The sequence below is a fragment of the Pinus tabuliformis genome, chromosome 7 (genome assembly GCF_031772625.1).
Source record: "Pinus tabuliformis cultivar Carrire ecotype Pingquan chromosome 7, CPIR1, whole genome shotgun sequence".
Taxonomy (NCBI): Eukaryota; Viridiplantae; Streptophyta; class Pinopsida; order Pinales; family Pinaceae; genus Pinus; species Pinus tabuliformis.
Window position 1 is genome coordinate 80751230 of NC_142293.1, and position 22066 is coordinate 80773295.

Here is a 22066-nt window from a genome sequence, read left to right on the forward strand (position 1 = left end):
ATCAACACCCGCTGACAGTTTTAAATTAGTATTAAAATTACTGTCGCAGGTATTCAATTGCACACAGGGAATGGGGTAAACGGTTTATGAATCTCTATCCTCAGTACACTACTTGGGATAATCCTAAGGATCCTGAACGACAACTAGTTATTGGTTACGTATCACCAGATTACTTCACACATTCAGTCTCATATTTCATAGAAGCACCTCTTGCATGCCATGATTATAGCAATTACAAGGTGGTCGTTTATTCTGCAGTTGTTAAGATGCAAAGACACATAGGTTTAGAGAAAGAGTTCTGAAGAAAGGTGGGCTTTGGCAAGATATATATGGAATTGATGAGAAGAAGGCCTGCTCCAGTACAGGCTACATGGATTGGTTATCCAAATACAACTAGTTTGCCGACCATTGATTATCGATTTACAGATTCATTGGCAGATCCTTTGGAAACAAGACAGAAGCATGTGGAAGAGCTTGTAAGATTGCCAGGATGTTTCCTCTGCTACACACCATCTCCAGAAGTAGGGCCTGTTGTAGAAACACCTACTCTTTCTAATGGATTCATCACCTTTGGAAGCTTCAATAATCTCGCCAAGATAACACCGCGAGTTTTGCGTGTATGGGCAAAGATTTTGTGTGAAATTCCTACATCACGACTTGTTGTTAAGTGAACGACCACCACATGTGAATCGTTGTATATGGGCGTTCCATGTGTTACCATGGCAGGGTCTGTTCATGCTCACAATGTGGGTGTAAGCCTTCTGCACCAAGTTGGTTTGACAAATTTAATTGCTCAAACTGAAGATGAGTATGTCAGCAAGGCATTGGAGTTAGCTTCTAACATTCCTTTGCTCTCATCTCTGAGGATGTGTCTTCGGGAACGGATGCTGAAGTCCAAGATTTCTGATGGACATAACTTTGTTCATGGTTTGGAATCAACATACCGAAAGCTATGGCACCGGTATTGTGAAGGGAATGTTCCTTCCCTGAGGCGATGCAACATGGAAAACCTACAAGAGGGGTCCACAACTATGTCAGGGGTTGGTGTTGAGGACATGCCTAATGATGCAAATGGTAAAGAAATTTTCATTACGCGCACCTCTCTTTTAAATGGCATGAATCCCACTTCACTACCTATGCCCATTTTTCCAACCCTGAAACAAAGGTAAATGGAGAGTCCCAGTCAGTGAAGCAATGAGGAAACCGATGTAATTAGTGATGTTTGAATATATTCAGGTTGTGTCCTACAGGCCCTGGTTGCATTTAATTGAACAAACGTGGAAGTCACCAATTAAAACCAGGTCAGAGGAAATTTATTTCAGTCAATTTTGGTGGAGGTTCTGCTGGTTCCAAAGATGCACATTCCGAATGACCGTTGTTGTCCTTTGAGAAACGAGCACATGTTCTTTGCTATAGTTCTTATGCTGAGTAAGAGGTTGTTGGAGCTACATACCATCAAGGAATTATTGTTACCCTAAGGAACACATATTTTCTTTATGGAGTATAAGAGGCATTAACCTGCACTCCTATTGTAGTGTCTTGACTCTTGAGTATGAATCTCGTATAGATTTCATCAGTGATGCTGTAAAATACCCGAATCCATGATTGTGCCCACCTATGTAAATTAGCTCATGGGTTTAGTCTCAATGATCCTGATGCAGACTCTGAGAAATGACTATGCAAAGTATGCTCGCGAAAAAAATGACTTGGGTAGCAACAACTAGCTCATGAATATGGCCCAAGAGCGTTATTCAAACGGAGCCAAAATACTTTAAATTGGAACAAAGATATACATCACAACCAAAGACATAGGATTCGATTCCTATTTCAAGACTTCAGTTAATGATTCAAAGGGATCTGTGCTCCAGCATTTATCTCTTAATTGGCCATCAGAGGATTTTTAGAGGAACACTATTCTATTTTAGAATAAATGGAAACACTCTTTTCTTTTTTTGTAACTGCAGGTGAAACAGCGCCCCTGTTTTGGGGTCGATTTGTTTTTCCCTTAGCAGCATTTATTTATTGTATTAAAAATTCATTTGAGAGAGTAGAGGGGAAGAGAATTCTGAGAGCTGGTGGAGAACAGAGAGCTTCTATTGTACAGTTTTGACAGAGATTTTAATGAAAATACACAGCTCTGGCTTCTGAGATTCCTGTGGTATGAGATTTAACATTTGTGTCCTCTTTTGTTTCATATGTAGCCTGTTATGTGTTCATGTCATTTCATGATCATTTCCATTTGAACAAATGAAGTGTTAAGGTAGAATTCATAATTTATATGCTCTGCCTTTAAGTTTGTTCATATGTAATGTTTTCTTCTGTTTGACAAGGATTCATCTTCTATGCCCTTGTCAGCTCCTCAGTAGTCTTGCCATTCCATTTAATCTCAATTTGATGTTAAACTTTCTTGCCTACCTTGCCTCAGGGGATAATCTGTGTTTTTGATTACATTTCTCTGTTCAAGCTGTTACTTTGCCCATGCAGCCCAGAAAAACCCCATCATTTTATTAAAAACCCTTTTTATCAATTTACTAGCCTAAAATCAGTTTCTTTTAAAGTCATCTCAGCCCCTTTTAGAAAACTTTTTGCTGAGATAGACCGGAGAGAGCCCTCTCCTGTCCTCGTAGGGCTAGCTACGAGGCTAAGTGGTTTGATGTTACCTTGAGTTTCGCCTTCTTCAGCCTGAGGCAAATTCGAGCGCTAACATATTGGCGACCATACTGGGGAGAACATTCGACTTGTTGATTGTCTTGTCCCAGTACATGAAATCAAATTGCAGATCTGATGCTGATGGTGGACAGCAGTCAGACACATATGCAGGCTGAACCATTCACCTGGCGACTCCAACTCGATCCAGACATTCTAGTGCTTGTTGATTCACTCATGCAATGGTAGGGTATGTGGCAAACCCTGCCCTGCGTGAAGCTGTAGAAGAAATAAGAAATGAGTTAGCAGATACTGAATTTGATGAAGATGTTTTCAGTGCCTTGCTTCATTGGTTGAAATCTCCAAAGTTCCCTTGTTTCAAAACTAGATTTTGTGAGTTAGTTGTTGAAAGAATCGAAAAGGAGATTCAAGATTTAGATGAGTAGATCCAGTCATATGATTTCCAAGACCCTAAAATGTTCTTGGAAATCCTTCCTCCATTGAAACAAGAAATCATAGAATTGCCTACAGATGTTTACATTGACAATGTGCAGCTGGAGGTATGTATTGCAGAGTTGGGGCAGCCAACAGAGTATGGATTTCGTGATCCAATTGCGATGTACATGGAAATGTTTTTCAGTTTGATTGATAGATCAGGCTGTCTTTTCCGTGACCAGGCTCATTACGTGCATGAAGGGCTGTCAGCAATTACATCTGTGCCCTCGCGGAAGCATTCTCAAGCGGCATCATTCTCAGGTTTACTTGAATGGTTGATCTGGCACTTCAGTATTACCTGATCTAGTGTTTTTGCAGCATAGTAGGGTAGATTTTGTAAATAAATAAGCAACATTTTGTTCCAGTTTCATTACAGTTTAGTTTGAAGTTTGCCGAGTTAGTCTTTCAATCAATTCAGTCAGTTTCCAGTTAATAAGTTGAGTCTTCAGTTGTGTTGGTTGTTGGAATGATGACTCCATCGCCCAATGGATGGAGGCACTGTCTGCTCTCCCAAAGCTCTGCAGTTCTTGGCACCTCCAAAAAGCAGCAGCTGCCATCCCCATTGGAGCCAATGTTAGACTCCGTCTTCTTAAAATTTTCTGTCAGAGTCAAAATGACAGGTGGCTATTAAAATCTCAGTTCAAATATGCAGGCCAATGACAATTAGCTTTCATCCACTGCTACTTAGATGTTTGTAAAGCTTGATGTTTCAATAACACTTGCAGGCTAGGAGAAGGTTCAGTAGATGTTTACTTCAGGAATGTCATCAATGTGAAATAGATTCTTCTTCAAAACCCTGTTTTGAAGAAGAAATCATCAAATATGTTTTTGTAATAAATAGGAAATGTTCCAAAGCTCTACAGTCTTCAATGGCAGCAGCTTCAGTAGCTCCAATCCCTGCAGAAACAGCCAAAGAAATCATCAGATGTGTCAAAATGCTTCAAAGTTTCCAATTCTTCAAATGACAGCCCTGTTTCAGCTTCAAAGGCAACTCTGTCACCACATTATCTTCACCAGTTTCAGCAAACAGATAGCTCAATTTTCCATGGAGCTCAACTGAGGATCAACACCCGCTGACAGTTTTAAATTAGTATTAAAATTACTGTCGCAGGTATTCAATTGCACACAGGGAATGGGGTAAACGGTTTATGAATCTCTATCCTCAGTACACTACTTGGGATAATCCTAAGGATCCCGAACGACAACTAGTTATTGGTTACGTATCACCAGATTACTTCACACATTCAGTCTCATATTTCATAGAAGCACCTCTTGCATGCCATGATTATAGCAATTACAAGGTGGTCGTTTATTCTGCAGTTGTTAAGATGCAAAGACACATAGGTTTAGAGAAAGAGTTCTGAAGAAAGGTGGGCTTTGGCAAGATATATATGGAATTGATGAGAAGAAGGCCTGCTCCAGTACAGGCTACATGGATTGGTTATCCAAATACAACTGGTTTGCCGACCATTGATTATCGATTTACAGATTCATTGGCAGATCCTTTGGAAACAAGACAGAAGCATGTGGAAGAGCTTGTAAGATTGCCAGGATATTTCCTCTGCTACTCACCATCTCCAGAAGCAGGGCCTGTTGTAGAAACACCTGCTCTTTCTAATGGATTCATCACCTTTGGAAGCTTCAATAATCTCGCTAAGATAACACTGCGAGTTTTGCGTGTATGGGCAAAGATTTTGTGTGCAATTCCTACATCATGACTTGTTGTTAAGTGAACGACCACCACATGTGAATCGTTGTATATGGGCGTTCCATGTGTTACCATGGCAGGGTCTGTTCATGCTCACAATGTGGGTGTAAGCCTTCTGCACCAAGTTGGTTTGACAAATTTAATTGCTCAAACTAAAGATGAGTATGTCAGCAAGGCATTGGAGTTAGCTTCTAACATTCCTTTGCTCTCATCTCTGAGGATGTGTCTTCGGGAACGGATGCTGAAGTCCAATATTTTTGATGGACATAACTTTATTCATGGTTTGGAATCAACATACCGAAAGCTATGGCACCGGTATTGTGAAGGGAATGTTCCTTCCCTGAGGCGATGCAACATGGAAAACCTACAAGAGGGGTCCACAACTATGTCAGGGGTTGGTGTTGAGGACATGCCTAATGATGCAAATGGTAAAGAAATTTTCATTACGCGCACCTCTCTTTTAAATGGCGTGAATCCCACTTCACTACCTATGCCCATTTTTCCAACCCTGAAACAAAGGTAAATGGAGAGTCCCAGTCAGTGAAGCAATGAGGAAACCGATGTAATTAGTGATGTTTGAATATATTCAGGTTGTGTCCTACAGGCCCTGGTTGCATTTAATTGAACAAACGTGGAAGTCACCAATTAAAACCAGGTCAGAGGAAATTTATTTCAGTCAATTTTGGTGGAGGTTCTGCTGGTTCCAAAGATGCACATTCCGAATGACTGTTGTTGTCCTTTGAGAAACGAGCACATGTTCTTTGCTATAGTTCTTATGCTGAGTAAGAGGTTGTTGGAGCTACATACCATCAAGGAATTATTGTTACCCTAAGGAACACATATTTTCTTTATGGAGTATAAGAGGCATTAACCTGCACTCCTATTGTAGTGTCTTGACTCTTGAGTATGAATCTCGTATAGATTTCATCAGTGATGCTGTAAAATACCCAAATCCATGACTGTGCCCACCTATGTAAATTAGCTCACGGGTTTAGTCTCAATGATCCTGATGCAGACTCTGAGAAATGACTATGCAAAGTATGCTCGCGAAAAAGATGACTTGGGTAGCAACAGCTGGCTCATGAATATGGCCCAAGAGCGCTATTCAAACGGAGCCAAAATACTTTAAATTGGAACAAAGATATACATCACAGCCGAAGACATAGGATTCGATTCCTATTTCAAGACTTCAGTTAATGATTCAAAGGGATCTGCGCTCCAGCATTTATCTCTTAATTGGCCATCAGAGGATTTTTAGAGGAACTATGTTCTATTTTAGAATAAATGGAAACGCTCTTTTCTTTTTTTGTAACTGCAGGTGAAACAGCGCCCCTGTTTTGGGGTCGATTTGTTTTTCCCTTAGCAGCATTTATTTATTGTATTAAAAATTCATTTGAGAGAGTAGAGGGGAAGAGAGTTCTGAGAGCTGGTGGAGAACAGAGAGCTTCTATTGTACAATTTTGATAGAGATTTTAATGAAAATACACAGCTCTGGCTTCTGAGATTCCTGTGGTATGAGATTTAACATTTGTGTCCTCTTTTGTTTCATATGTAGCCTGTTATGTGTTCATGTCATTTCATGATCATTTCCATTTGAACAAATGAAGTGTTAAGGTAGAATTCATAATTTATATGCTCTGCCTTTAAGTTTGTTCATATTTAATGTTTTCTTCTGTTTGACAAGGATTCATCTTCTATGCCCTTGTCAGCTCCTCAGCAATCTTGCCATTCCATTTAATCTCAATTTGATGTTAAACTTTCTTGCCTACCTTGCCTCAGGGGATAATCTGTGTTTTTGATTACATTTCTTTGTTCAAGCTGTTAATTTGCCCATGCAGCCCAGAAAAACCCCATCATTCTATTAAAAACCCTTTTTATCAATTTACTAGCCTAAAATCAATTTCTTTTAAAGTCATCTCAGCCCCTTTTAGAAAACTTTTTGCTGAGATAGATCGGAGAGAGCCCTCTCCTGTCCTCGTAGGGCTAGCTACGAGGCTAAGTGGTTTGATGTTACCTTGAGTTTCGCCTTCTTCAGCCTGAGGCAAATTCGAGCGCTAACAGCGCCAACAAAAAATGTTGCCTACCTTGGAGCATCAAACCTTTCAAAAAAGAGGTATTATGTGATGTTTCTCCACTTGAAGTTTGTGATGTTTTGTTAGGCCAACCATACTTGTGAAAACATCATGTTGTGTATGAGTTTAGACCTCGTAGTGTTATTATTACTTTGGGCAGACAACTATACATGATACCAAAGTTAGCCTTGCCTACTTCCATTTCTTTGATCTTTGTTAAGAAATACAATAAGGTCATCTCCTAGATTGGGAATTTTGTCTTCTTCCTAATTACCTCTTAAAGTAAGGATAAGATCGTGGTTACATCCATGGCCTCCACACAAGGCTCCTCCATGCAACAGATGCAATTGGATAAGGTCGTGGAAGAATACAGAGACATCTTCTCCTCACCCATTGGGGTACCTTTTCACTTTCAGCTCAACCATTCAATCGATCTAACCCCCAACACACCTATACCCAATAGGCCAATCTATCACCTCTCTCTTATAGAAAATGAGGAAATCAAGTGGCAAATCCAAGAGTTGCTACAAAAAGGGCACGCCCAACCAAGTTCCTCACCCCGCGAAAGCCCAATTGTACTTGTGTGAGATAAGGATGGGACCTAGAGACTTTGCATTGATTATTAGGCTCTATACAAAATTATGGTCAGGAAAAGGTACTTGATTCCCTAGATTGACGACCTTCTTGACCAAGTCAAAGGGTGAAAGTACTTTAGTAAGATTGATTTGAGGTCTGGCTATCACCACGTCCTAATAGAACCAACTAATGTGTGGAAGATTGATTTCAAGTCCAAGGAAGGTATTTTTGAATGGTTGGTCATGCCCTTCGGTTTAAAGAATTCCCCCAACAACTTTCATGAGGTTGATGGATGACATCTTGTGCATTTCACCAACTTTTTCATGGTTGTATTTATGGATGATATCCTCATCTTCAACAAGAGTTTATCAGAGAACTTGTAGCATATTCAGTTGTATGGACAAATTTCTCCTACATTAATTGTTTACTTTGAGTCCAATAGACCTGCCTAGGGTCTACCCAAAAGGAGGTTGTGTGAATGATGTGTATGACACAAAGAAGACAGTTCGAAGAACACAAGTACAAATTCACAAGGTAGAGGAAGTTATTGTTTATATCACGAGAAACTTTCTATATTTGGTGATTCCATCTTGAGGGGAGATCTCATAAAGATCTCAACTCCTACTCCCCCACCTGAATCCTGTGCACAAACAAGAAAACAACCACAATTTTCCCTGCAAATCAATGTTAGCACAAGCATGCATATAATATCAAATCAAATATGTACATAATAATAAAAGCCATGAAATGAAATGGGGAAGTCTATATCACTTTGTATTATACCAAGTAGATACATAAATGAGTCTTCTTGGAGCCTCTGCCCTAGACACCTCCTCACCTACACTCACAGATATCAAGATCTAATTATGAAGGCTTATTGTAGAAGTATTCTAGCAAAATTATGACATTATGACACTTCTTTCTCTTGTGACTTTTGGAGAGATTTTTATATATATATTTTTCTCATGATTGGCAACTTTGAACCTATACATATTCTTGACTGTATATAAGGTTCTGATTAAGCATGACCAAATCAACCTCGTCCATGCAAAAGTTGCACTTTGTTGCTCCAATCTAGTGGTAGAGGAGAGTTGTTAGCCCTCTGTTTCTCAAGTTACACTTACAAAAGGTGTTGTTAAGCCTAATGGTGCTCAACCAGAACAACAAGGGAGCAGAGAAGCCTCAAATTCCAATTTTATGGAGCCTTCTACTAATCACTTTTTGACCCCTTGACTTGGCAAGGGTTTTCCCCTTCTATTAGACCCTAAGGGGTATCTTTTTGAGCTATAACATTCAGTAGGTCCTTCACACTCTGCAACAACACAAGCTATGTGCTAACTTGGAAAAATACTCCTTTGGCAAGGAAAAGGTCCAATATCTAGGGTACATTATTGATGAGCAAGGTGTGGATGTGGATACCTCTAAGATCCAAGCCATTCAAGATTGGTAGACCTAACAACTTTAACAGAGGTTTGCATCTTTTTCGGCCTTTCTAATTTCTACTGAAGATTTGTGTTGGGGTTCTCTTATATCACTTGGCCCTGAAGTCAAGTTACCAAGTGTAGAGAAAAAGCAAAGTTTTTTTGGTTTCACTTACAATAGAAGGCATTTGATCAATTGAAAAATTGTCTTTGCTCTGCACCAATCCTTACCCTATGTAACATCCCTGGTTGAATTTCCATGTAAATAATTTAAGACCAAGGTCATGGGACACATATTTCAAGCTGAATGGTGGGAACAACATCCTAGTGCATGTCACTTTCTGTTTATTATGGCTAAGGAAATTGGAAAAGGAAATGGTACATGTTTTTGAAAGGAAAAGTGGCATTAATTGGCATTTTATTTATGAAAATGGTGGAAAAATAAGAGAAAAGGAATGTGAAAAATCACAGGTTTGCAAGAGAGGGAAATTGAAGGAAAATTAAGGAAAATTGAAGAAAATAGACAACTTGGGTGGAGACCGATCTGGTGATGGTTAGTGATGTACGACCATGAGGTGGAATCACTGGCTGAGGTGGTTGGCCTTTGGAATCCCTGATTTGGTTTGCTTTGTTTATTCCATGAGATCCCACATTCATGCTTGGAATATAGCACAGGGGTGACTAGCTAAAATAAAGATTTAGTTTAACCCAGTATATGGTTGAGTGGTGTGTGAAAGTCCCTGACTTGGTTGGAATTTTGATATGTTAATAAGAGGTATTTTCTATTGTGATCTATGAGCATGTGTATTGATTATGATGATGGTATTATGGCTGAGTTCCCATGGTTTATATGTTGATTATATGATGTATATTTTCTATGGCTCTAGACATGTTTGACGAATATATAAACGGTTGATGAATGCACGGACTAACAAATTTTATTGAAGCTATTATGAGAGGGCATTAAACCTCCTTGACGTTTCTTAGATAAGTATGAGATCCCTATGTTCATATGTGTATTTATGACATGTAGATTTCATGTTCATGACATGTGACAGAATGACTTTCATGGCTAGGCCTTGTTAGGTCAAGATCTTGTCTAATATTTGTATGGAAGTATTTGTACTTATTTCATTCATGGTTTTGGAAATTTTCATTAAGTTCTGGGCAGAGGTTTGGATCCAAGCCTAAAAAAGTGGCTCAAAATCCAGGGTCGCTGGCACAGAACTACCTAAAAAGTCCATAGCCACTAGCATGATTTACCGTGGGAGTCACTGGAAGCCCTTAGTTGCATGGGATTAGTTGAGGGTCCAAATAAGTAAAATGTCAAGCTGTTTTAGGGGTTGGTCCCCTAGAAGGGTTGGTTGGCACCTGAAGGTTTTGTAGCATGTGTGGAAGGTTAGAATGGTTTTTTTTTTGGGTTCCACTTCCTTAACTGTACATGGGGAGTTGAATCACATCATAGTAGCCTTTCGTCACATGTTTACCCCAGTGGACCAGTTAGCTTGGGTAAATGTTGGAGGATGATCTGTAATGCAAACTTGAAGATGATAGAAATAGTGCAAGTAAAATTTTATGTATTTTAGGTAATGGATCACTTTACAAAACACATAAAATAATGATTTTTAAACTTAGTTAACAACAATAACAGAGACAATATACCATATTAGAAACACATAACAGAAAAAATGATAAAGGAGCTCACCCCTCTCTTGGGCTACATCTTTTGGTCCAACTTGCAATGTTGGGCCTCTTTCATTAAGTGCTCAATTTGTGTTTACATGGATTTACAATGCTAAGAATGTAAATATTATGTATCCCATGGTTTTAGAACAGTAAAAAACCCCTAACTAGGCTTTTGTTGGGATCAATTAGCCCAAAAACTAAAGAAGTTATGCTCTCTCAAAGTTTTTCCTGCTAACCGATCTACAAACTACACTGGACTTCTATCCATTCTATGAATCGACTTTTTCTAGGTGTGCCAAGCGATAATTTTTCCCAGCACTGACGAGATTCACACCAAAATTGGTGCATTTTGTTGCCTCATTTAAATGTCCAATGACCCCATGAGGGTCAAGACCAACGGCCTGCCCTCGCCATCAGAGCCCCTACTCTTATGGCGTTGGGTCACATATGGTGCCATATAACTTAGGCTTATCCCTAATGTTTCACGTCCAACTCCAAATGCTCCACTCTATCCACGCACGGGGTCACATGAGGGTGCCACGACCATGGATTGGTCCTTATCCGCTAGACCTTGTCGCCATACTCCGCCTTCAATTCCGCCTGCACCCATAGGACCCTAACCTGGGCCTATTCTGTTGGGCGTGGGATCCCCCCAAGGCAAGTTTTGGGGCTTAAAGCCCAAGTTTTGACTAAGTCTATTATAAAGCCTAGGTCAATGAGTTAGAGGGTTGCCTGCCCTCATTTTTGCAATGTAATGTCGGTTTGAGAGATCTACCCATGGTTCGCGAACCATGGGATTATATAAATAGAGCAAGGCTCTAAGTGTAAGACAACATCTAATAATCTGATGGATTGATGACAAAGGAATAGAAGCATTGAGTCGAAGGGTAGAATCGTGTCTTTGGGTCATAAAGTAGGAGAAGGCTCTGCTACTGAGTCTGCAGAGACCTAGTAGTCCTCAGCTAAGTGCATGGATCCCTGCAGCTGAGCGCGTAGGGAAGGTCAAGTTTGTAACTGTTGGAAGAATTAATAAAAGAGGATTTTTATCATATTTCTGTGTATCTTTTCCTGTTTTATATATTATTGGGTATGAATTGCAAGTTTAATATTTATTTACTGCATGCACTTATATAAATATGATGAGTAAGTGAATATAATACAAGGTATCTGTTTATGCGAAGATAACTAACTGGAATAAGAAGATAAGTAAGATCCACAATGTGACTTCGGGAAGGAGTGTAGATCGCTGCTCCAGCAGCACGAAAACCTCATAGCCCCTAGTTAGGGCTACTCAAAGGCGAATATAATAGGGTGCGAAGGGATCCATAGTTGGACTAAATCAACCCCTCAGACATCTCAAGGGTGTAGAAACTTGGTTCCAACATCCTCCCATACTGCTTTGAGTGAGACCTCAGTCCGTGCTCCACGGATTGTTGCCGAAAAGGCTAGTAGTATAGGGATTTGTTTGGCTAATTAACTCTGAATCTAGGTTAGGCCCCAACAAGCCAAAAAATGGTTCTGTTGCCAGGACCAGAATCTGCATAGAGATGTCTGATGTCGTATCATTGGAATCCAACTAAGAAAGAAATTAAAGGTTGGTTAGATAGGAGAATTCACGAGTTCGCAGTGTAGGAGAACAGGAATTCATGACTATCAAAAGAAGAGTGGTTAGATTGCTACCTGTACACAGAGATCCATGAAATTTTCTTCGCATCTTTCCCTACTAAGTTGTACGAGTGGATCACAAAACTAGAAAATAGCCAAGGAAGGTACAAGCTTGAGAGTCTTATTGTGTGGACACCAGAGTTGGTGCACAGATTAGAAGCATCGAAGGATAAGATCGCGTGCGCTGTTGATCACTGGCTCGATCGAATTGTAGGAGGGTTCATTACTGAGTTCACAGTAGATGCTTCAGTCAACTATAGCAAGGCAAGATGACGCTTCCTCAAAGGACCGCGGGGTAAGTACGTTAAGTCTCTGAACACTTGGGTTAAAATGCTACTGTGTGAAAAGCAGATTATGCAAATACATTGATGTTTGGGGCTACGCGAAGTGGGATAATTTACAGAAATGAAGGTAGTACAGAACTAGAAACTAGCCCCTTAATTTCACCTTCACTAGGGGACGAGGAAGAGCACGCGAAGGTTTCACAAAGAAGTGTGATCAATCTGATAAGGTAGAGGATTCTGCACATACCACCGCCACCCACACCACCACCATCTTCACCACCTTCACCCCCATTTTCGACCATACCACCTCCGCCGCCACTGCAAGTCAATATGGCAAGCACGATAAATTTGTCAGTGTTCAAGGGAGTAGGAAATGAAGATCCAGACCAATTTTGGTTTGTGATAAAAGATGTATGGGAAGCATAGGGAGTTACAAATGACAATATAAAGAAGGTGACATTGGCCAGCGCTCTGCAGGATTGTGCACTGACCTGGTATATTAAGAATTCTAATGACAATCTGAATGCAGGGATCATAGATATCCAAACTGCGCTAAACAAAGAATTTAGAAGGCTAAAGTCAGAAGCGCAGTTGATCATTGGGTTCAAGGAGATCAAGATGCTACCAGGTGAGACTCCTTGGGAGTTGGATCAGAGACTGAAGTGCACGATTCGTGAAGCTAACATGACTTTGATGGATGAACAACACCTCGAATGTTTGTAGCATCGCTAACGCCGCATTTAAGGAATGCGCTGTCACAACAAAGGTTAACAACTCAAGCAGAGGCCTTGGAAATCGTGATGAGACTGCATGAGACCCCGATATAGGATCCTAACCTCGGAGTTCAACAGATCTACGTGCAGCTGAAAAACTTGTGCCTTGAGATGTAGAGTCTGAAACAAGATAGGACAGCTCGCCCAGAAGTGCGCGACGAGGTATGGTGTGTTAAATGTAAGGGTCAGGGTCATGACAAGGACCACTGTCTAGTGTTCGTGAATTACCTCGCGGGAGGAGGACTGATGCTGTTAAGACTGGAAGCCCAAGAAGGACCTAGCATGGCACCTGTGTTGTGGTGCACGATTTGCCAAATAGGAGGAAATCATGCTACAGAAAACTGCCATTTATTGCAGAAGTACATGCAGAATTCACAACAGATGTTATGTAATTTATGTAGATTAGTGGGACATGATGAGCACACCTATAGAAGCTATGAAATGATGATGGATAGGACTCTGACCTATAGATTTAAGGCTGAAACGTAGCCCCTTAACCAGAATGCAGGAGTGGCACGAATTGGATTTCAGGGGCACGAATGAGGCCGAGGTGGAGGAGGATCTAGAAGAGGTCGCGGATTGTTGATATGTTACAATTACGGGGGGCTAGGACATTATGCCCATGATTGTACGAATCCGACGTGTCCATCATGCTTGTATTGTGCATTGTTTGATCATGAGATGGAGGATTGTCACACACTGATAGCACGATTGTGCAACAAGGGCACACTCCAACCTCCCCCGACTAAGAACCTGAAAACGATGAGGTTTGAGCCGCGCGAGGAAGACCCTAACGTGAACATTGTGCTTTGAAGTGGGATGATGATAGGGGATGATAAAGAAAATCAATCTGAATATATTACTTGGGTTTGCAAGGCTCTGATGAAAGAACCAGAGTTTGATTTGGAGCACGCTAAGGAAACCTTCATGGAAGCTAGGAAGAGCTTCGCTGATGCCTCCACTTTAGGAAGCAAAGACAAACCGGAGTTGGAAATGGACCCATCGATGCTCATTACGTTCTTGGAAACATGCATGAAGCTGCTGCGCGACAGCAAGGTTGTAAAGGGACTACAGGAACTCATAAATAGATGCATTGGGACTGCACCAGGAGAACCGCGCGTAGTCCGAAAGATTCAACAAGGACATGAAGAGGAATGAGATTGACCACACAGATTGGAGAATATGAGATGGACCAAGTGATTCTAGATTTAGGATCAGACGTGAACATTCTGCCGAAGCAGACATGGGAGCACATGGGAAGACCTACACTACAATGGTCTCCTATCCAACTGCGAATCGTGAACCAACAAAAGATCCTACCTATGGGAATATTGCAGGGAATCACCGTGGATATTGAAGGAGCAAGCGCATTGGCAGATTTTGAAGTGATAGAGATTGTTGATGAAAGAAATCCCTACCCTACGCTATTAGGAATATATTGGGCCATTGACATGAACAGGGTGATAAATCTGAAGAAGTGCAAGATGATTTTTGAAAAAATGTCTCTGCACATAGTGGTACCTTTGGAGCCTGTAGAAGGATCGTGCTACATAGAGCTAATGCACGACTATGGAATTGAAGATGACTTAGACTGCATCTACAAGATAATCACGCAAGAGCATGACTGGGTAAATCCCACCGCGGATGGACGAATCTTGTGGGAGCGTGAAAGCTCCTGTACGTCAGATTTAGATGAAGAGATAGAGCGATGGCAGAATTGGTTACACAAGGTAACCACACTGAACTATGTATCAATGGAAGTAAGGGATTTGCCCACTTATGATGGTTAAGTGAGGTAGATGTTTTCGTGAATAGTTTTGAAAGAGAGGTGCCGGAACAACAACTTTTCGAGGATTTGAAATGGGTACTACACACTACGCCCATGAGATGGTGGGGTATGCACCAAGGAAGCTTTAAGGACTGGCGTGAATGTAGGAGAATGATTTGCATGCATTTTGGGAAGCCTTAGATGCGTCTAAAAGACAAATATGACAGACAACATGATCCGCGTGTGCACCTCACCAAGTGGACAAAGGTCTATGGGGAAGAGCCAACCTGAGTGGGTGCACCTGTTCTGTCATACCCTCAATGTTATACCCATGAACTAGTATATAGAGATAGAGCTCCACCATGGGACGAGTGAATGGGATATCTTGCATGAAGGGTTCCTGTTAACCTTCATGTTTGAGGATCATTGGTAGGACTATTGATGAAGCACTACAACCTGTAAAAGTAGCTATCTTTAAGATACCCCAAGAGCCAATAGAATTGATTTAGCTTGAATGGGCTACTCAGCTGAGCTGCGCACTGGAGTGTTATAATGTAAATACTGATGAAGACGATGAGGACCCATGAAAAGTTAACATTCCAGAAAGTGAAGAATATCGCGAGGTTCAAGGACCACTAATTGAAGACCCTGACATTACTGCACCGGTAAAGACAAAGTAGGTGAACATTGGTATGGAAGCCGAACCTAAGTATGCAATGCTCGGTGACTACTCGGATGACACGACGGTGGATAAGGTCACTGAGTTACTCTGCAAGTACCTGGACCTATTCCCGACTAAGATCATGGACTTAAAATGAATCGTCAGAGATTTAGGGATGATGCGGATCACATTAAAGCACGATGTGAAGCCAGTTAAGCAGAGGCCCTACCACTTGAATCTAAAGTACAAGGAGAAGGTCCGCATAGAACTAGACAAGATGCTCGCAGCTGGAATCATTGAGCTGGTGGAAGAATCTGATTGGGTAAGCCCTATGGTAGTTTAGGAAAAGAAGCAGAAGGGTGAGATAAGAATGTGTGTGGACCTCAGAAAATTAACTGATGCATGTGTGCACGATCCATTCCAAACTTCGTTCATAGATGAAGTATTAGAAAATGTTGGTGGGTAAGAAGCATATTCTTTCACTGACGGATTCTCAGGGTACCACCAGATCAAAATCACACTGAAAGATAGGAGTAATACAACCTTCGCGACTGAATGGGGATGCTTTCAATACACTATTATGCCGTTTGGATTGAAGAATGCGCCGGCCATCTTTTCGCACATAGTTGTTGCAGCATTCAAGGAATATATCCACAAGTTCCTGAAGGTTTATCTAGATGATTGGACTGTATTTGGATTGGTTAAGCACCATGTAATGAGCTTACGCTTGATGCTAGATACCTGTCGACGACACCAAATTGCGTTGAACCTCAAAAAGTGTACGTTCCTCGTTCCCTTTGGGAACCTGTTGGGACATGTGGTTTGCAAATAGGGACTAATGGTAGACCCCACGAAAATTGTGGTGATTCTAAATTTGGAAGCGTCGCGAAGTGTCAAATAGCTACGCGTTACCCTGGGACATATGGGGTACTATAGGAAGTTCATCAAAAGCTATGCCAAGATTACTGCGCCAATGGAGAAGCTATTGAAAAAATATGTCACATTCTACTAGAATGATGACTGCAAGAAAAGCCTGGATGTACTAAAAGAAAAAATGGCCTCTGCACTGATTCGGGTCTTCCCGAAAAGGGATGAGGAGTTTCATGTCCATGTTGATGCATTATGCGTAGCACTGGGAGCGGTACTAACACAGGACGGTGGATAGGGCTTGGATCACCCTATCGTGTTCGTGAGTCGTATGTTGTCTAAAGTAGAAAATAACTATTCCACAATTGAACACGAGGGATTAGCTATCATGTACGCGCTCCAAAAATATCGGCACTATTTGCTAAGGGGACACTTCAAGATGTATACAGATCATTCCGTGTTGAAATACTTGGTCAATAAACCTGTGTTGGGGGGTGCATATGCAGGTGGCTTCTATTGTTCCAAGAATATGATTTTGAGGTCGTTATGAAGCCTGGGCGCCTAAATGCGGGACCGGATCACCTATCACGCATTGAGACAGGAGAGGAACCTACTAGTTTAGAGGAAGGACTACCTGATGCACAACTCTTTGTTGTGTGCGTAGTGGATGGATACTTTGAAGACATAATCCACTTTCTCATGACTAGAAATACACCAAAAGAATACTCCATCCAGCAGAAGAAGGAACTGGTGGTGCGTGCGACAGATTTTTGTCATCGCGGGGCAGCTATATAAGATGGGAAATGATGAGATACTGGAATGTATGTACTTGAATTTGAATGAAGTCATATTCTCATGGATGTGCATGGGGGCATTGCGAGAGGGCATTATACAGGGCGAGCGACCGCGCAAAAAATTCTCCGTGCAAGGTTGTGGTGGTCAACCCTTCATCAAGATTCAAAAGAACACTACAGGGCCTATGATGTATGTCAAAGAATAGGTAAACCATTGCGGAGGGACGAGATGCCTTTGAATCCAAAAATGGCATTGCAACCTTTTGAAAAGTGGGCGATCGACTTTATAGGACCTATCAAACCTCAGGGAAAGATGGCGCACAATACATTACACTGTGATAGAGTACCTAACTCGTTGGCCAGAAGCACAACCTGTAAAAGATTGCACGACCGCCACAACCGCGAAGTTTCAGTTTGACCATGTATTGACACGATTTGGTTATCTGAAAATCTTGATGAGCGATTGCGGTACACATTTCCTAAACGAAACAATTAACGCGCTAACAGAAGATTTTCAGGTGTATCATCAGAAAGCACACTGTATCATCCACAAGCCAATGGGACAATAGAAGCATTTAACAAAACAATGGAGACTGCGCTGACTAAAGTATGCAATGCGCAGCGAAGTGATTGGGACATGTGAGTACCTGCAGTATTATGGGCTTATAGGACAACTTGCAAGAAACTGACAGGACAGACACCTCTCCAGTTGGTCGATGGAGTGGAATTTGTAATTCCAATGGAGTATATTGTGCCTATTTTGCACATAATAGCCCTAGAAGAGAGCCTTGTGCAGTTGGAGGAACTCGAAGATGAACGGTTTTTGGCTAGATTCCATCAGCAGGTGCAAAAGCAGCGCAAAAATGCTTGGCACAATTGACATATTAAGTTACGCACCTTCAAGGTAAACGATCTGGTGTTATTATATGACAGTAAGTTTGATAAATTCCTGGGAAAATTCAAAATGCATTGGTTGGGACTGTATGTTGTTAAGGAGGTCAGAGATGGAGGCGCGGTGCAGCTGGTAAAGCTAAATGGAGAACCTTTCCCAGGCAAAGTGAATGATAGTCTATTGAAGCCATACATGGGTGGCCTGGCTATCTGACTAGCTGACAGAGGCAAAATATTTGCACTCCAGGTAGCTGAAAGAAGGTGCGGGACTATAAGAAGATGCAAGGGATGTAGGAACAGATGTAGGGGAGCATTTACAACCCTGCGGTCTTGAAACAACAAGTACAAGAGATCCAACAGGCAGTCGCTTAGTGAGCTGCCAACCTTGCAGCTGTCTGAGTAGAGTTTGGAGGTGTCTACGTGAAGATCTCAACATCGACAAAGTGACTCGAGGGCAAGTCACGATGTTTGTGTTGGGGGTCTATTGGGCGTGGGATCCCCCCAAGGCAAGTTTTGGGGCTTAAAGCCCAAGTTTTTACTAAGTCTATTGTAAAGACTTTGCGATTTATGGGTACGGAGCGCGAAGATGGTCAATGAGTCAGAGGGTTGTCCACCCTCATTTTTGTAATGTAATGTCAGTTTGAGAGATCTACCCATGGTCCGAGGCTCTAAGTGTAAGACAACATCTAATAATCTGATGGATTGATGATGACGGAATAGAAGCATTGAGTTGAAGGGTAGAATCATGTCTTTGGGTCATAGAGTAGGAGAAGGCTTTGCAGCTGAGTGTGTGGACCCTTGTAGCTAAGTGCACAGGGTAGGTTGAGTCTGTAACCATTGGAAGAATTAATAAAAGAGAAGTTTTACCATATTTCTGTGTATCTTTTCCTGTTTTATGTATTATTGGGTATGAATTGCAATTTTACTGTTTATTTACTGCACGAATTTATATAAATATGTTGAGTAAGTGAATATAATACAAGGTATCTGTTTATGCAAAGATAACTAACTTGCATAAGAAGATAAGTAAGATCCACAGTGTGACTTGGGGAAGGAGTGCATATCACTGCTCCAACAGTGTGAAAACCTCATAGCCCCTGGTTAGGGCTACGAAAAGGTGAATATAATAGGGCATGAAGACCTTGCAGGCCAAGGAAGTGCACGAAGTAACCTGCACGAAGGGATCCATAGTTGGACTAAATCAGCCCCTCATATATCTCAAGGGTGCTAAAACTTGGTTCTAACGTCCCCCCATACTGCTTTGGGTGAGACCTCAGTCCGCGCCCTGCAAATTATTGTCGAAAGGGCCAGTATTACAGGGATTTGTTTGGCTAATTAACTCTGAACCTGGGTCAGGCCCCAGCAAGCCAACATATTCCCAAGCCCCAAAACTCTACAACATTGCCAAAATCAGTCGAGCCCTCTGTTGATCTACCATGGTTCCATGCCATGGGATGTGACCGTGGGTTGGGATTAACTCTAGCCCCCATGTCCATTGAGCTCTGGTTGTATGTTATATGCACAAGACCATGGCTGGTCCCATACGTTCCACCCCCATGAATGTTGGTGCTCCGGGTATATATGCCCTCCTCTGATGCTTTATTATCGCGGGTTTTGGGACCTTAGGCTGGGTCTAAGCTCAAGCCTTCAGCTCCCCTACCTGCAGTGTCGTAGGTGTGGGGTGACCGGGGTCCAAGACTTAGCCTCAGCCCCATCCCCCATTAAAAAATGACATAAAATTTATATACAAATTCAGAACTATATGGATTAAATCCTACCATGCGCCCTAGTGGTAAGGTGTTGTATTGTTTCTTGACTGGTCTCGTGTTTGACTTACCCAGAAGCTTGTTCAGCCACAACATAATTTTAGTGAACCTTGGGGTTCCACATGGCATCCCACTTTTGGTCCAACTCATCACCTCATTCAACCAATAAAATGCACAGTAAATTCAAGCCAATACAAAGAGGCCAAGTGGCAGCCTGCCATTGGCCTGAGAAACCTAGTTAATGTGTCGAGTCACCCTGCCTAGTCAGCATACAGACTGCCCAGTCAATAGTCCTGCAACCAACCTGCAATTTTTTACCTATTTGGTAAAACGATCAAAACTCAATATCATGAGAATACGATATATGTTTTGAGTGATTCAAGTTGCGTTGGATTCAGGTCATCAATATATATGCTTTAGTATAGGTTTTGAACACTTTTGAACACTTTGAATTTTGAGCACTTTACCAATCCCCTAGATCACTCCTCCTAAGTGGAAGCTTTTGGACCTCCAAAAGACTATTTTGAGTCAACAAACAGATGAAGGTATAGTTCCCTCACCCTTCCCTTTTCAATCCATTTGGTTTTTCCTAGTTTTGTACCTTTCAACCCCATAAGAAGGTGCTTCTCATTCCTTCTTCTTGAAGTTCTTATTTCTCTATCAAGAATAGGATCTTGCTGCAATTATTCAAGATATTTGGAAGAGAAAACTTATGTTAAGGAAATATGAACATTAACTCCTACATCTTCAATCAAAGGAGGCTTGCCCAATTTCAATTTATTTTCACCATGATGTTTTTCTTTGTTGATGCAAAGCCTTAACTCATCTCCAACCTGAAAATTATGGTGAACACGATGCTTATCATGTTTAGCCTTGTACTTGGCTTGAATCTTCACCAAATGTTATTTCCATCACCATGCACCATTCTTCCTCAAAGCCAAAACACTAGGAGACCCACAAGTAGATGATTTAGAACTAATGTTCCCTTTTTCAAGTAGCTTCTTGATTCTTGCATTCTCTAACACTAGCATCTTGTTCAAACCAATGTTCAAAAGTGATGCATCATGCTGCAAATGAACTTCATGTTGTTTTCCTCTTTTGGGAGGCAACACATTAGATTCATGAACCATCTTATCACATGTGTTAATAACCTCAACTAAATCATATTTTAATGTTGCATCACATCCTTGGAAGGCTCTAGATTCATCAACATCTTTATGTTTAATCAAAAATAATGAAAAATTGTGACTAGCATTAACAAACCTCTTCATTTCTCTAGCATTCACAAGAGATAAATTCAACTTCTTGCTATGTGCTCTAACAATATACTCAATCCCATCTTTAAAAAAATGATACTTTTTCTCATGGCGATGAAAGATGGATTTATTGTCATATAAGTATGGGTTTCCCAAAACAATCCCACAAATGTCAAGTGGTACCACATCAAGTTTTACCTCATCAATAAAATTTGCAGTGATGGAAAATCTAAGTATGCATTTGTTTGTCACTTGCAATTTTGCATTGTCACATACCGAACCCAAAGGATAAGGTTTAGGATGAGGAATGGTTTCCAAATTTAGTTTCTTAACAATGCCTTCTAAAATGAGGTTTTCTTGTGAACCACTATCAAACAAAGTATATACTTTGTTATGTTTTTTGATGACTCTAATATGGAAAATCTTTATTATTTCTCTTTCATTTTGAGTTTCAATGGATTTTCTATAAGAACTAGTACTTGTAATTGAATCCTTACCTTTCAATCCCATGGCTATGATTTTTGTTTCATCTCCAGAATCAGATCCTAGATCTTGTTGTGTAGTTGCAACAATCTTTTCTTTCTCCTTGTTGTTAAAATTTTTGGGTCTCATCTCAGGATGAAGTTTCCAATAGTGGTCTTCATCATGGCATTCTTTTGAACAATGCTTACATGTGATTTTTTCTCCCTCTTTCTTGACTAAAGAATTATTTTTATCCTTGCCTTTGAACTTCCCTT

At 41.0% G+C, this 22066-nt stretch overlaps 1 protein-coding gene across 2 annotated transcripts; it reads left to right on the plus strand.

The window, feature by feature from the left end:
* The first annotated feature begins 675 nt into the window (after positions 1 to 675).
* On the plus strand, positions 676 to 1595 carry LOC149245290 (putative UDP-N-acetylglucosamine--peptide N-acetylglucosaminyltransferase SPINDLY). 2 transcript variants are annotated; one of them, XM_089455571.1, is made up of 2 exons: positions 676 to 1074; positions 1237 to 1595. In XM_089455571.1, exons 1-2 carry the CDS (start codon positions 699 to 701, stop codon positions 1269 to 1271), a joined length of 411 nt encoding a protein of 136 aa, XP_089311697.1. In that variant the 5' UTR covers positions 676 to 698; the 3' UTR covers positions 1272 to 1595. The 2 variants fall into 2 exon arrangements, with proteins under 2 accessions (XP_089311697.1, XP_089311698.1); XM_089455572.1 differs by having other exon boundaries at positions 1251 to 1595.
* Positions 1596 to 22066: the final 20471 nt, after the last annotated feature.